Source organism: Halichoerus grypus, chromosome 3 (assembly GCF_964656455.1).
Source record: "Halichoerus grypus chromosome 3, mHalGry1.hap1.1, whole genome shotgun sequence".
NCBI classification, from domain to species: Eukaryota; Metazoa; Chordata; class Mammalia; order Carnivora; family Phocidae; genus Halichoerus; species Halichoerus grypus.
In genome coordinates, this window is record NC_135714.1 from 104,059,840 (window position 1) to 104,073,624 (window position 13,785).

The window sequence follows — 13,785 nt, forward strand, 5'->3', positions numbered from 1 at the left end:
CTAAAAACTTTGAAGTTTTTAAAAAAGTTGACTAAAAACTTTTTTTTTTTTTTTGTAATTGGTATCTTTAGATCCAAAGGCAGAAACCAGATTATACATCACAGTCAATGACTTTGAATTTCATGTCTATAATCGTTCGGATCTTTATGGACGTCTTCAAGAATTGTTTGGTTTGGAACCAACAATAATTCCACCCAAGAAAGAGGATGATAAAACACGGGAAAATGGAAGAACAAGAACCCAGTCCAAAATTGAAAGGTTCATAGTCACACTTGAATTTTATTAATCTCTAACATTTAACATTTACTTTTATTAGAATATCGTCGATGCTACTCACCTAAACACAGCCTAGTCTTTCTTTGTAGTTTGACTAAAACTTACATTCACATAAATTATATAATTCCTTTAAAAATTCAAATAATAAAGAATTATATAATGTAAAAAGAAGCAGTCTTGTTCTGCTTACTAGTCCTACTTTCCTCCATATTGATAACTACTGTTATCTATTTGTGTTTTTTCCTTTTGAGTGCATGTACATAAATATATACACATATATACATAGTTAAGATACAAATATATGATTTTGTTTTATTTGTTTCTGGGCTGTCTACATTGTTTCTGTTACATTGACTTATGTATCTATTTTTTCACCAGTACTTCACTATCTTGATTACTGTAGTTTTACAGTAAGTCTTGTAGTCAGGTAGTGTCAGTCCTCTAACTTTGTTGTTTTCCTTCAGTGGTTTGTTGGCTATTCTGGGTCTTTTGCTTCTCCATATATACTTTAGAATCAATTTGTCAATATTCACAAAACAACTTGTTGGGATTTCAGTTTGGATTATATTGAATCTATAGATAAGTTAGGAAAAACTTAACATCTTAATCATATTGAATCTTCGTATCAGTGACATGAAATATCTCTCCATTTATTTGATTGCTTGATATCTTTCATCACAATTTTATAGTTTTCCTTATGTAGATCTTCTATATATATTGTTAAATGTATATCTAAGTATTTCATTTTTATGGTGCTAATGTAAATGGTATTGTGGTTTTAGTTTCAAATTTCATTTGTTCATTGCTGGTATTTGGGAAAGTGATTGTTGTTTATTATTAATCTTGAATCCCACAACCTTGTTATAATCACTTATTGGTTCCAGGAGTTTTGTCAGTTCTTCCAGATTGTCCACACAGATGATTGTGTCATCTGCAAACAAAGAAAGTCTTATTTCTTTCTTTCCCACCTTAATCCACTCTAGCCTCAGTAAACAACTTCTTTGTTGTATATGATGTTTCTTCTCAATGGAAGACTCATCTTCTTTGCCTAACTCATTCACCCTTCAGGTCTCCCTGATCCTTCTATGTGCGCCCACAGAATTCTATTATTTTTCCTAAGGTAACACTTCTTGCACTAAAATTGCCTATTTTAACTATTCTTACTCCCATTCTAGGGTACAGATTCCCTCAAAACAGAACAGTTGTCATATTCTCAGTATCCCCAATACCTCAGCTCGGTGCCTTGGACATAATATCCATGAAATATTTAATTGGGAATAAATGTCCTCATCATCTACTTAAAAAACTATTAGGTAAACAAGGCTAGTTCAACATTCAAAAATCAATTAACACGCTAAAAATGAAAAACCAAATGATCATATCAATAGATGCGGAATACGTATTTGACAAAATCCAACACTCATTCATGATTAAAATCTCACAGTAAACTAGGAATAAAGGAGAACTTCTTTGACTTGATAAAGAATATCTACAGAAACCCTATAGTTAACAATATACTTAATGGTGAAAAACTAGAAGCTCTCTCACTAAGATCAGGTACAAAATAAGGATGTCCCCTTAAACCACTCCTTTTCAACTTTGTATTGGAAGTACTACCTACTGCAATAAGACAAAAGGAAATAAAAGTTATACAGATTGAGGAAGAAGAAAGATGTTGTGACAATTCAGGGAAGAGATGATCATCAGTTGGGTTGGTAACAAGGAGAAGGGAGAGAAGTGGATGGATTCTAAATATACTTAGGCAAATGAATCCATAAGACAGTGATAGATTAGGTGTGGAGAATGAGTAAGAAGGATGAGTTAATAATGAATCCAGTTTCTAATTTAATTAGTGGTCATGCTCATGGAACCTCAGAGAAAGAGCAGGTTAGAGGGGAGATAGTGAGGTCAGTTTCAAATTTAGTTTTAAGCACTGAGGGCTACCTTAGTGGAGATGGCCTCAGAAATATGATTTAGGAGTTACTGGGTTATTGAAGAGTTATGCCTTGAGTTCTCATCTGAAATCGTTAGTGACTTGCTGTGAAATTTTCATATCTTAAATTTTGTGTACTTTGTGTGTGGCCAATTTCTTTTTTTCTTATTCTTGGCCTATCATTTTCATTTTACCGAGAGGAAATTATTCTGTCACAAAGTGATGGGGATAAGGAAGGGAAAGGATCAGCTGAGTTGTCAAAAGTGCTTAAAACAGTAGAAAATATCAATGTGACTTGTACCTTGGTTATTTGTAATTTTAGTAATTTAGGTTGTCTTATAGAATGTCATATTATAGTGAGTATAATGGAGCATGTAATGACAGCATATCATAATTTATACTTTTGTCATTAAAACTTATTACTCTAAAAACATAATTTTGTTATTATACCTTGCCAGTCTAAAAATTGATATATGATAGAGTGCATTCCAAGAGATATTTGAGAGATATTAGTATTCTGTTAGATGTTGTCATTATTTGTTTACTGGAGCAATCATTAGATGTATTTGGAAAGTCACAGCTGGTATTACTGTGTATTATGAAGAAGTCAGCTGTGTTCTCAGCTATTTAAGCTTTTCTTATGTATGTCTATTTTTATTTTTATTTTTCTCAGAGTTAAAGTAAAAACAGAATCTCAAGACCCGACATCTTCATGGAGATCACTTATTCCAGTCATAAAGGTCAATGTGAGCACAGTAAGTAAATTCTGCTGCAATTAATGTTTGGTGGGTTAATAATGAAACTCTTATTTTTGCAAATGAAATTTTCACTTAAGAAAGTAATTTTGGGGTTCCAAAGTTCATAAAAGTGTGAAAGAATTATTTCAACGCCAATACCATCTTAGCACACATTTATTAGGTCTTAAGGGCTACTTATTCACAAGTACTTAGATTTCTTTAAACACTGGTCTAAATTGATCAGTGGAGTAATATGGATAGTGTATAGTGCTAAAGTGGAATCATTTAGTTGTTGCTTGAAAATGTTTGTTATTAGGTCAACTAAGGAAAAATATATGGTCTGTATATTACAGCATAATTTCTCTTATCTATCTTTTAGGGACGTTTGGCCTTTGGAAATCATTACCAACCTCAAACTCTATGTATCAACTTTGATGATGCTTTCTTAACTTATACTACAAAACCACCTTCTAGTCATCTTGACCAATTCATGCATATTGTGAAAGGGAAGCTTGAAAATGTTCGAGTAATGCTTGTTCCTAGTCCAAGATATGTTGGTCTTCAAAATGATGAGTAAGATAGTCTTATAAATTGTCTTTCTCTGATTGACTTATTTCACTTAGCATAATCCCCTCCAGTTCCATCCATGTCAATGCAAATGGTAGGTATTCATCCTTTCTGATGGCTGAGTAACATTCCATCGTATATATGAACCACATCTTCTTAATCCATTCATCTGTTGAAGGACATCTTGGCTCCTTCCATAGTTTGGCTATTGTGGACAAATGGGAAGAAATTGGAGAGGGAGACAAGCCATGAGAGGCTCTGGACTCCAGGAAACAAACTGAGGGTTACAGAAGGGAGGGGGTTGGGGGAATGGGGTAACCAGGTGATGGGTATTAAGGAGGGCATGTGTTGTGATGAGCACTGGGTGTTATATGCAACTAATGAATCGTTGAACACTACATCAAAAACTAATGATGTACTCTATGTTGGGCATATTTCTCTATTAAATCAGTTAACAGTGTAGTCTTGCTTTATAATTATAAATGGATATATTATCCATTGATGAACTCTAATTTTAAATATTTTCCTATAAGATTATTGCTATAAATTTTCTACCCTTTTGTCCTCCTCACTATACTTGGGAAACTTATTTTGGGCATTTAAGCCCTGATGTTTGTAGGTTAGAAAATGTTTGAACTGCATTCAACAAATGCAGTATAGTGGAATACCATTTTGAGTTAATAAAAAGTTGTAAATTGAATCTAAATTGCTCTTAGAAAACTGGTGAAGTTTGGATGATACAGTTTTAGAACTGTCCCAGCTTTTATCTTTGTGTGCAGGCAGTATGAAGTTTATGAGGTTATAAGAAGCATGATTATTTCTTCTTAGTTCCAACTTTTGGCTAGCTTGCTTATTAGATTTCTCCATCATTACGATGATGGAGAGGTTTTCCTTATGTGAGTAGCAGGGAGGCTGTGGGTTTACCTCATCTCATTCTTCATAATCACAGACTTTGCTAAGCATCTTGTAGAATGTGGGCTGTGTACACAATTCAATATATTACGGGTAAAAGTTATAATACTGAATAAATCTGGACTTTGTGAAATTTACTAGAGTAAGATAAAAAGGTGTTTTTTATTAATTTTTATAAAAAGATGTAAAATTGTATTTTCACTCTTCAAAGTAAGTGTGGAAATTAAATGATGATACTAGACATTAACCTTTGTCATTTAATACATATTTAGAAGAAGATTGTTGAATTTGTATATATTATCTAATGATTGAGAAGTTAATTTTGATATGGAAGGAAGATGTGGTATATGAATGAAAAAGAGAGAAGTTGTTAAATCAAAGCAAGTAAAGATTAATAGTTTGTGGGAAAGTGATTGTAGAGAAACATTCATTCCAGAATTTTTTCAAGTTGATCAACTAAATATTCTTGCAAATAGATAATATAAAGACAAAGATAATATAAAGTTGTTAAAAATAAAAATGACAGTATTTTTCTTATTTAATGTTTCTGACAGATTAAACTTTATTTTACAGATATAATAAAATATTTCCTGTTAAGTTGTAAAGTATTATTAATATAAAATGGTTGAATTTTAAGTTTAATTTTAAATTTTTGTTGTAAATGCAGAATATGATTATTCTAATGATCATACTTCTTACATTGTATTTAATTAAACTTTGCTTTAAATTGATTTCTCTCATTTAAAACTTAAAATGAAAAATATAAAACAAATTTTCTTTTTCAGTTTTTCTTTTTGAAACTAATATTTTGACTAGAAATTTTTCAGTACCAATTTATTATTTAGTCTAATATAGAATACAACTATGCAAAACTTCATTGTCTATGTAAAAGATGTTTTGTTTTCCCTTTTCAATATGCTACACTTGATTGCTTTTTAGATTTTTTTTCTCTTTTTGTTCTCAACTATTACTACCATAATTAGAATACAGAACATTTTATATTCTGGAGATGTACTTAGTTTGCTGTCCCCCCTCCTTCTTATAGACCACCAAGATTAATGGGAGAAGGGTTTGTGGTGATGCAGTCAAATGATGTTGACATCTACTACTACATGGATGAACCAGGTATTAGTCTTTGAAAGTGTGTTTCATAGCTACACTTCTATTCTATGAAATGTTGATATTTAATAATATTTTAAGTCTCCTTGGTAGGATAAAATAGACATCAATAAATCGTAAATGTGGATGGAAGAGTACCTACCTAAAAATTGTCTGTGTCATTTATCAAAAATTGAATATTACTATTTCAGACCAAAGGAACAATATAGGAATCTTTTGTTCAATTCTATTTTCAGAAGTATACCTCAAAAATTGTGAATGCAAGTAACCTGGTGTGAAAACCTTTAGAAAATGTGGTGACAGTTAAGGTAGTTTATGCTAGCTTAAGAAAAAAATCGTTTGAGGCTTGAAGTTTAAGGATTGAAATCTAGCTGGTTAGAGTGCTTCACAGGTGGCTTGAATTTTATGAAAGTAGCTAAACATTGGATTTTTAGCCCTTTTTCCCTACTTCTGGTTTTTTATGCCTTTCATGGGGTTAATGAGGTCAGAGTATTTTCAGGGTAAAACTAGGATGTTACTTGCCTTTTTCACCATATGACATTTGCACTGCTGGTACAAAAGCAATGGTGGGTGAAAGTGTTGGTGCTTTAGCATGAATTAAGGCAGTGGTTCCATACTATACTAGTCATCACTGTCTTTTTCACTGCCACCCATTTACAGTAAAACAAATGCCAGTATCAGTTTTAAAAACTTTGATTAAGCAGTAAAAATTGTTTTTGTCAAATCTTGACCCTTGAGTAAACTTTTTAATATTCAGTGTGAAAAAATGGCAAGTACACATAATATACTTCTGCTACATCCCAAAGTATACTGATGTTTGGAGGAAAAGCACTTGTATAGTTGAGTTTCTAGCTGAATTATTTGCTCTTTTCATGGAGCACCAGTTTTACTTGAAGGAGCAACTAGAGACAGATGATTTTGAGTTTTCATATGAGAATCAGAATTTTGGAAAATTTGGGTCTGCCACTGTGAGTTTAAGGACTTTTCTGATAGGACCACCAGTGATATCAACAAATGTGATTTTAAAAATGTTTAATGATGAAATTTATCAATATTTGGAAAACATATGTGTGTCTCTGAACCAATATTTTACAAATGCATGATGTTACAAAGTTATGCCATGGGTAAAATATATATTCAAAGTGTTAGAGAGATCAGTAAATTTTAATGTATCAGAGTATGAAAAATTCAGTATAGGGTTTCAGATTCCACATTGCAACTAACTTTTAAGAAACTACCACTTGTTGAATTTTGGCATAGTGTCAGAGAAGAATATTCAAAATTATCTGAAAAAGCTATTAAAATACTCCTCCCTTTTCTGTATAGCTATTTGCTTGAGGCTAGGTTTTCTTCAAATCCTTAAACAACAGATTGAATGCAGAAGCAATGTCTATAAGAAAGCAACTGATTTCTGTGCATTGATTTTGTATCCTGCCACATTACTGAATTGCTGTATGAGTTCTAGTAATTTGGGGGTGGAGTCTTTTGGGTTTTCCACATAAAGTATCATGTCGTCTGCGAAAAGAGAGAGTTTGACTTCTTCTTTGCCAATTTGAATACCTTTTATTTCTTTTTTTTGTCTGATTGCTGTTGCTAGGACTTCTAGTACTATGTTGAGCAATAGTGGCGAGAGTGGGCATCCTTGATGTGTTCCTGATCTTAAGGGAAAGGCTCTCAGCTTTTCCCCATTGAGGATGATATTCAGTGTGGGTTTTTCATAGATGGATTTTATGAACTTGAGGAATGTTCCCTCTATCCCTATACTCTGAAGAGTATAATCAGGAAAGGATGTTGTATTTTGTCAAATCAATTGAGAGGACCATATGATTCTTCTCCCTCCTCTTATTAATGTGTTCTATCACATTGATTTGTGAATGTTGAACCACTCTTGCATCCCGGGGATAAATCCCACTTGGTCGTGGTGGATGATCCTTTTACTGTATTGTTGGATCCTATTAGCTAGGATTTTGTTGAGGATTTTGGAATCCATATTCATCAGGGATATCGGTCTGAAATTCTCCTTTTTGATGGGGTCTTTGCCTGGTTTGGGGATTAAGGTAATGCTGGCCTCATAGAATGAGTTTGGAAGTTTTCCTTCTGTTTCTATTTTTTGAAACAGCTTCAGTAGAATAGGTATTATTTCTTCTTTGAATGTTTGGTAGAATTCCCCAGGGAATCCATCAGGCCCTGGACTCTTGTTTTTTGGGAGGTTTTTGATCACTGCTTCAATCTCGTTACTGGTTATTGGCCTATTCAGAAGCAGCTATGCGAATTTGCTTATTTTCTATTAAGCCTGACATTAAAGAGATTTGCTGAAATAAAAACAATGCCAACACTTATTTCTAAATGAATTAGTTTTAGAAAATACGGTTATTTTTCATTAAAAAGTATTTTCATTAAAAATGGAATTAAAATTTCATTTATTTTTTTTAAAATATTTTTTTCATATGATATTTTCATTAAATTTTATTAAATGAAATGTAGTGAGTTCAATTTTATTTAACATTTCATTACATCAACATGCAATGAGTTGTTAAAATAAAAGTTTTTAAAATTGCTCAATTTCAATTTTGAATACAGTAAATTATGATTGAGGTAATACCAAAAAATCCCACTGTGCATCCTTGGTAATTTTTAATAGTGTAAAGGATTACTGAGAGCAAAACATTTTTAGAACTCCTGATCTAGGGAATCTTTAAACAGTAATTTTAAGTAATTGCCTTTCTGTTGTATATTCTGCAATATAGGACTTGTTCCAGAAGAAACAGAAGAAAATGTTGAAGGAGAAATGAGCAGTGAGGATTGCAAATTACAAGATTTGCCTCCATGTTGGGGACTGGATATAGTTTGTGGTAAAGGAACAGATTTCAACTATGGGCCATGGGCCGATAGGCAAAGGTACTTGAGTAAATTATATTTCTAGTAAGTCTTTTAATGTATTAAGATAATGATATAAATTTTATTAAAAAGTAGCTTAATATTTTTATAAGCTATTTTATTATGGCAGAGTAAGATATCACTAAGCACTTTAATTTAAATTGTAAGTTGTTTGTAGAGAAATTGGCATAAACAAGTGCACTCTGAAGGAGGGGCTAATTCCATTAGAAAAATGGTGAATGAGGAGCATATTTATTGGTTTCTTTGTTTTTTGTTTTGTATTCAATGAGTTTGCCAGGGATTATTGGGCTGTGGAGATTCAGAGACAAAAGGGATGGAGTGGCTGGGTGATAGACATCAGGGAGGGTATGTGCTATGGTGAGCGCTGTGCATTGTGTAAGACTGTTGAATCACAGACCTGTACCTCTGAAACAAATAATACATTATATGTTAAAAAAAAGAAGAAGATAGCAGGAAGGGAAAAATGAAGGGGGGGAAATTGGAGGGGGAGATGAACCATGAGAGACTATGGACTCTGAGAAACAAACTGAGGATTCTAGAGAGGAGGGGGGTGAGGGGACGGGTTAGCCTGGTGATGGGTATTAAAGAGGGCACGTACTGAATGGAGCATTGGGTGTTATACGCAAACAATGAATCATGTAACACTACATCAAAAACTAATGATGTAATGTATGGTGATTAACATAACATAATACAAAAAAAAAGACATATAGTTCAGTTTTAGTGAGGAAAAAGAAACAAAAGAGTTTTATTAAGGGCTGTAGTAAAGGTAGGTAAAAAGTCTTGATGAAGCACTTAGAAAGGTACTGTACTAGTTTGCTAAGACTGCCATAACAAAGTACCACAGACTGTGTAGTTTAAACAACAGAAGTTTTTCACGGTTCTGGAGGTTAGAATTCTGTGATCAAGGTGTTGATAGGTTTGGTTCCTTCTGAGGGCTATGAGGGAAGGGTGTATTCAAGGCTTCTCTCCCTGGCTTGTAGATGGTCATCTTTTCCCTGGTCTTCCCATGGTCTTCCCTTTAGTGTGTCTTGTAGGCCTCTGTGTCCACATTTCCTTGTCTTAGAAGAACACTAGTCATATTGAATTAGGGCCCACCCTAACAACCCCATTTTAACTTAATTACCTCTCTAAAGAGCCTATCTCCAAACATCAAATTCTCAGGTACTTGAGGTTAGGACTTCAATATATGAATTTTTAGGGGACACAATTCTTCCCATAACAAGTACATAACTCAGAAGAGAAGAATTGGGGAAGGCTTTTCAGTAGAGGTAATATGTGAGTTGAATTTTGAAACCTAAGTAGGAGTTAGCCAATGAAGGAAGAGGAGGACAAATAATTGAGGCAAAGGAAGAGTTCTGCAAATGCATGATGACGATGGAGATTTGTCTTATAGTTTCTACAGGTTGTTAGGAGATTTGTAGGTAGTTAAGAAACAGAGACTTTATCCTGGAGGTCATGGACAGTATCTGAGAGGTTTTTTTTTTTATTTTTTAGTCATTCTGTTAATTTTGAAGTAATTCTTATTTTAATTTATTCTGACCACATTCCTACTTATTGAAGAGTTTTAAGCAAATAGGGGATATTTACCTCTAATTATGAGGGAACATCTAAATTTTTATGTAAATAGACATTGCCTAAAGTCAGTTTAGTTTTTCTGTTCATAAACAAGCTTGAATGGAGAAATATAAGCCAAATCATTCACCGAAGCAGATATTATTGGGCTGTTAATGGACTAATGAAGAGTGCTGATACTGACTTGATATACTTACTCTTTTTATACTTATTTTAAGAAGTGCTTTCTACCTAGCATTGTTAGAAGAATTATATACTTTGTTAAGTAGCATGTTCTATTAATCTTTGTATCTTAGTATATAGGAATACCTGCCTCATCAAATGTAGCTATTTAACAATTGTATGAAAAATGAGTAAGTTTGTCATTTGAAAACTCTTGCAATATGCTAATACAATACTTTGTTGAGTTCTGGGTTAGGTTATTTATTAGACTTGAAAGTGAACAGCTTAAAATTTCAGGTTAGGAAACAAATGCTTTTCAAATTACTGGATTTAAATTTTCCTTTTATGATAAAATTTTTCCTGTAGTAAGCCATGCTGTATTTACTATTGAATAGTTGAAGATGAGGGTTTTTACATCCTATTAAGTAATAGTTACATTTATACATTATTATATTTGAAAGGAAAAAATTAAAACAATGCTTTAACACAGACACATAAAATATTTTTGCATTTCTAAGAATAAAGTGTGATTATTCTTAAATTGTATTTAATTTTGTTACATTAAAAAAATATTAGGGCATATTTACATAAAGTCCAAACTAAAATTCTTTTAATATATAGCCATATTCACTTGTGAGGTGATCTTTGTATTATATAGAGAAATGACAGTGAAGTTAACATAAAAGAAAAATTTGTTTTATCAACTCTTTTCAGTAGATCCTGCCACTACCAGGAGAGAACAGCAATATCTTTCTTAACCTGGACTTAACAAAACCATTCATTCAGGTTTATTTAAAAAAAAAGACAGAAAAGAAAAACTTCTTTTCTTTCTTTTTTTTTTTTTTTAAGATTTTATTTATTTGAGAGACAGAGACCACAAGCCGGGGGGAAAAGGAGAGGGGGAAGCAGACTTCCCACTGAGCAGGGAGCCTGACTGAGGGCTCCATCCCAGGACTCTGAGATCATGACCTGAGCCAAAGACAGACACTTAACCGACTGAGCCACCCAACTGCCCCGAAAAACTTACTGTCACGTGGGTTTAATTTGCTAAGAATACTTCACTCCTGACTTACATGTACAAAGAGTGCATTTCCTCTTTTGTAGCCATTTCCTTTTCTTCTTCCCCATTTTCAGTTTCTATACAAATATGAATTATACCCGGAAATGAATAGTAAGGTCAGTTTTCTTAGCATCCACTAAGATGTAAGAAATTTAGGAAGAAATCTTAACTGTTTTGCTATTGGATAGTTCATTCACTTTTGTGAAGAGATTTTGATCTCTGATATAGAATGACTTGTTAGCTTATGGATTTTGATTTCATTCTACCACCTTTACATAATTTTTCTGAATCTTTAAGATACTCAGCTTTTCCTTCATGATATTTTCTTTCTGAGAATTTTCACGTCAGAGTTGAAATGCAAACTTTATGAGATTTGTACTTAATCCTTAGATAGATAATAATTACAATAACACAAACATTTTCAACATTGTCTAGCCTCTTACTGCTTTCACATAAGTGCTTTATTTATATTTTCACATGTGATTCTCATAACCCAGTGAGATACATAGGGCAGGTACCTGTGAGAAAATGGAGATGCAGAGAGGTTCAGTGATTTCGGCAAGATAATGATGCTATAGCCATCTAGAACTAACATTCAAACCAGCTTTTCAAGTCCACTGCTCTTTTCATTATATCCTGCTACCCACTAAACAGTCCATTTTCATTCAATGATCATATTGGACTTTTTTTGTCTTTAATAGTCTGAGTTTCATGTATTTGTATGTTGTAGCCAAAACATTTGCAGAACTTTATTTTTCTTTCATACACACTTACTTAATGATGGCAAGTTATAGTCTATAATGGGTCAGTTTGCAACTTTTGTTCTGTTCATCTAATTTTTCCCTATCTTATTTATTCCAAGTAGCATTTTCTGTTACTTTTTCAACCCTTCCTGTTTAAAAGCTATAAACTGGCACCTTCTCTGAATGTATGAATAACATTACATTAATTTTGACTCTGAAATGGAAATTCCTTGGGTTCTTTCATCTTTGTGAAATGATGAGGGGAGGCAAATGTATTAGAGCCTTAGCATCTTTACTTTTTAGAGATCTATTGCTCTTTAGACTCTTATTGATAGATTATTGATTAAAAGTAATGATTATAAGGGGCACCGGGGTGGCTTAGTTGGTTAAGCATCTGCCTTTTGATTTCAGCTCAGGGCATGATCTCAGGGTTATGAGGTCAAGCCCTGCATCAGGCTCCATGCTAGGCATGGAGCCTGCCTAAGATTCTCTCTCTCCCTCTCACTTTGCCCCTCTCCCCCCTCTAAAAGATAATAAATGATTATAAAAATAAAATAAATAATAGCCATTTTTTCTAGCATCATGTACTGCCAAGTCTTTTCCATATATGTTGTCATTTAATCTTCAGATCTAGTCTATGAGGCCAGTTATGTTATTCCTATTTTGCAGATGAGAAAGCAGGTCAGGTGTCCTCAGAAAGGCTAAGTAACTCATCCATAGTGTAATGATTCTAATTAAACCATCCTCCTTTAGTTCTTTCTTTGCCTTTTGATATGCTTGTAGAAAGTCTTTAATTTCTCACAGTATGCCTCAACAGTGTAAATTTGTTATTACCTATATCTCATTTGACAATAGTATATTAAATACTCAAAGCTTGTTGGGGTGCCTGGGTGGCTCAGTCAGTTAAGCGTTGGACTCTTGGTTTCAGCTCAGGTCATGGGTCGTGAGATCGAGCCCCACATTGGGTTCTGTGCTCAGTGAGGGAGTCTGTGTGAAGATTCTCTCCCTCTGCCCCTCCCCATTCTTGTGCATGTGTGTGTTGTGCATGCCTGCGCACAGACTCTCTCTCTCAAATAAGTAAATAAATCTAAAAAAATACTCAAAGCTTGTTGATCTTTGGAAGTATAAAACATTGGAGAAAATTTCATTTTACTGAAAGGAAATTAGAGTAGGTGCTATTTTGTGACTTAATTTTTTTTTCTATTTCATGCCCAGTTGTTAAATGAGATAACAGTGATAGTACAAAGTTAGAATACTGATTATGCTCCCTTATAAATGTAATTTTGTTTAAATAACAAGTTATTCTTTATACCTTTATACCTCCTTATATAGAGATTGTTTATGGAAGTTTTTCTTCCCACCTGATTATCAAGTTCTGAAAGTTTCTGAAATTGCACAGCCTGGGAGACCACGACAGATCCTTGCTTTTGAACTGCGAATGAATATTATTGCAGATGCTACAATTGATTTGCTGTTTACCAAAAACAGGGTAATTATTGAAATAATATAGTAGAAAATAGTGTTTAAAACTTAAACATGATTTTCCAGAGTATTTTTCTGGTAACTAGTTCTATACTTAGATTCATTTCTATGAGCCTCCTATCACCCCCTCCCCCATAATAATTGTATATATGTTGCTTTCATTAAGTACCAAAAGTAGGAAAAATTAATAATAAACCTTAATTCTATAGTCTGGTTCATTTTCTTCTTTATATCTGGCCAAATTGTTTTAGTGTATTTTTAGTAAAACTTCGAACTTTTGTTCTTAGGAACTTTTAATACCCATTTCATATCATTGATGAT

The 13,785-nt window shown here is 33.1% G+C and overlaps 1 protein-coding gene across 7 annotated transcripts in view; it reads left to right on the plus strand.

Moving 5' to 3' along the window:
* Positions 1-13,785, plus strand: part of BLTP1 (bridge-like lipid transfer protein family member 1) — a 208,044-nt gene that overhangs the window by 34,589 nt on the left and 159,670 nt on the right. For all 7 annotated transcript variants that reach the window (XM_078069196.1, XM_036069404.2, XM_078069201.1 and 4 more), the window contains 6 exons: positions 72-258; positions 2,883-2,964; positions 3,326-3,519; positions 5,471-5,550; positions 8,292-8,442; positions 13,315-13,471. In XM_078069196.1, coding sequence (XP_077925322.1) covers positions 72-258; positions 2,883-2,964; positions 3,326-3,519; positions 5,471-5,550; positions 8,292-8,442; positions 13,315-13,471 — 851 coding nt within the window. The remainder of the gene's footprint in view (positions 1-71; positions 259-2,882; positions 2,965-3,325; positions 3,520-5,470; positions 5,551-8,291; positions 8,443-13,314; positions 13,472-13,785) is intronic.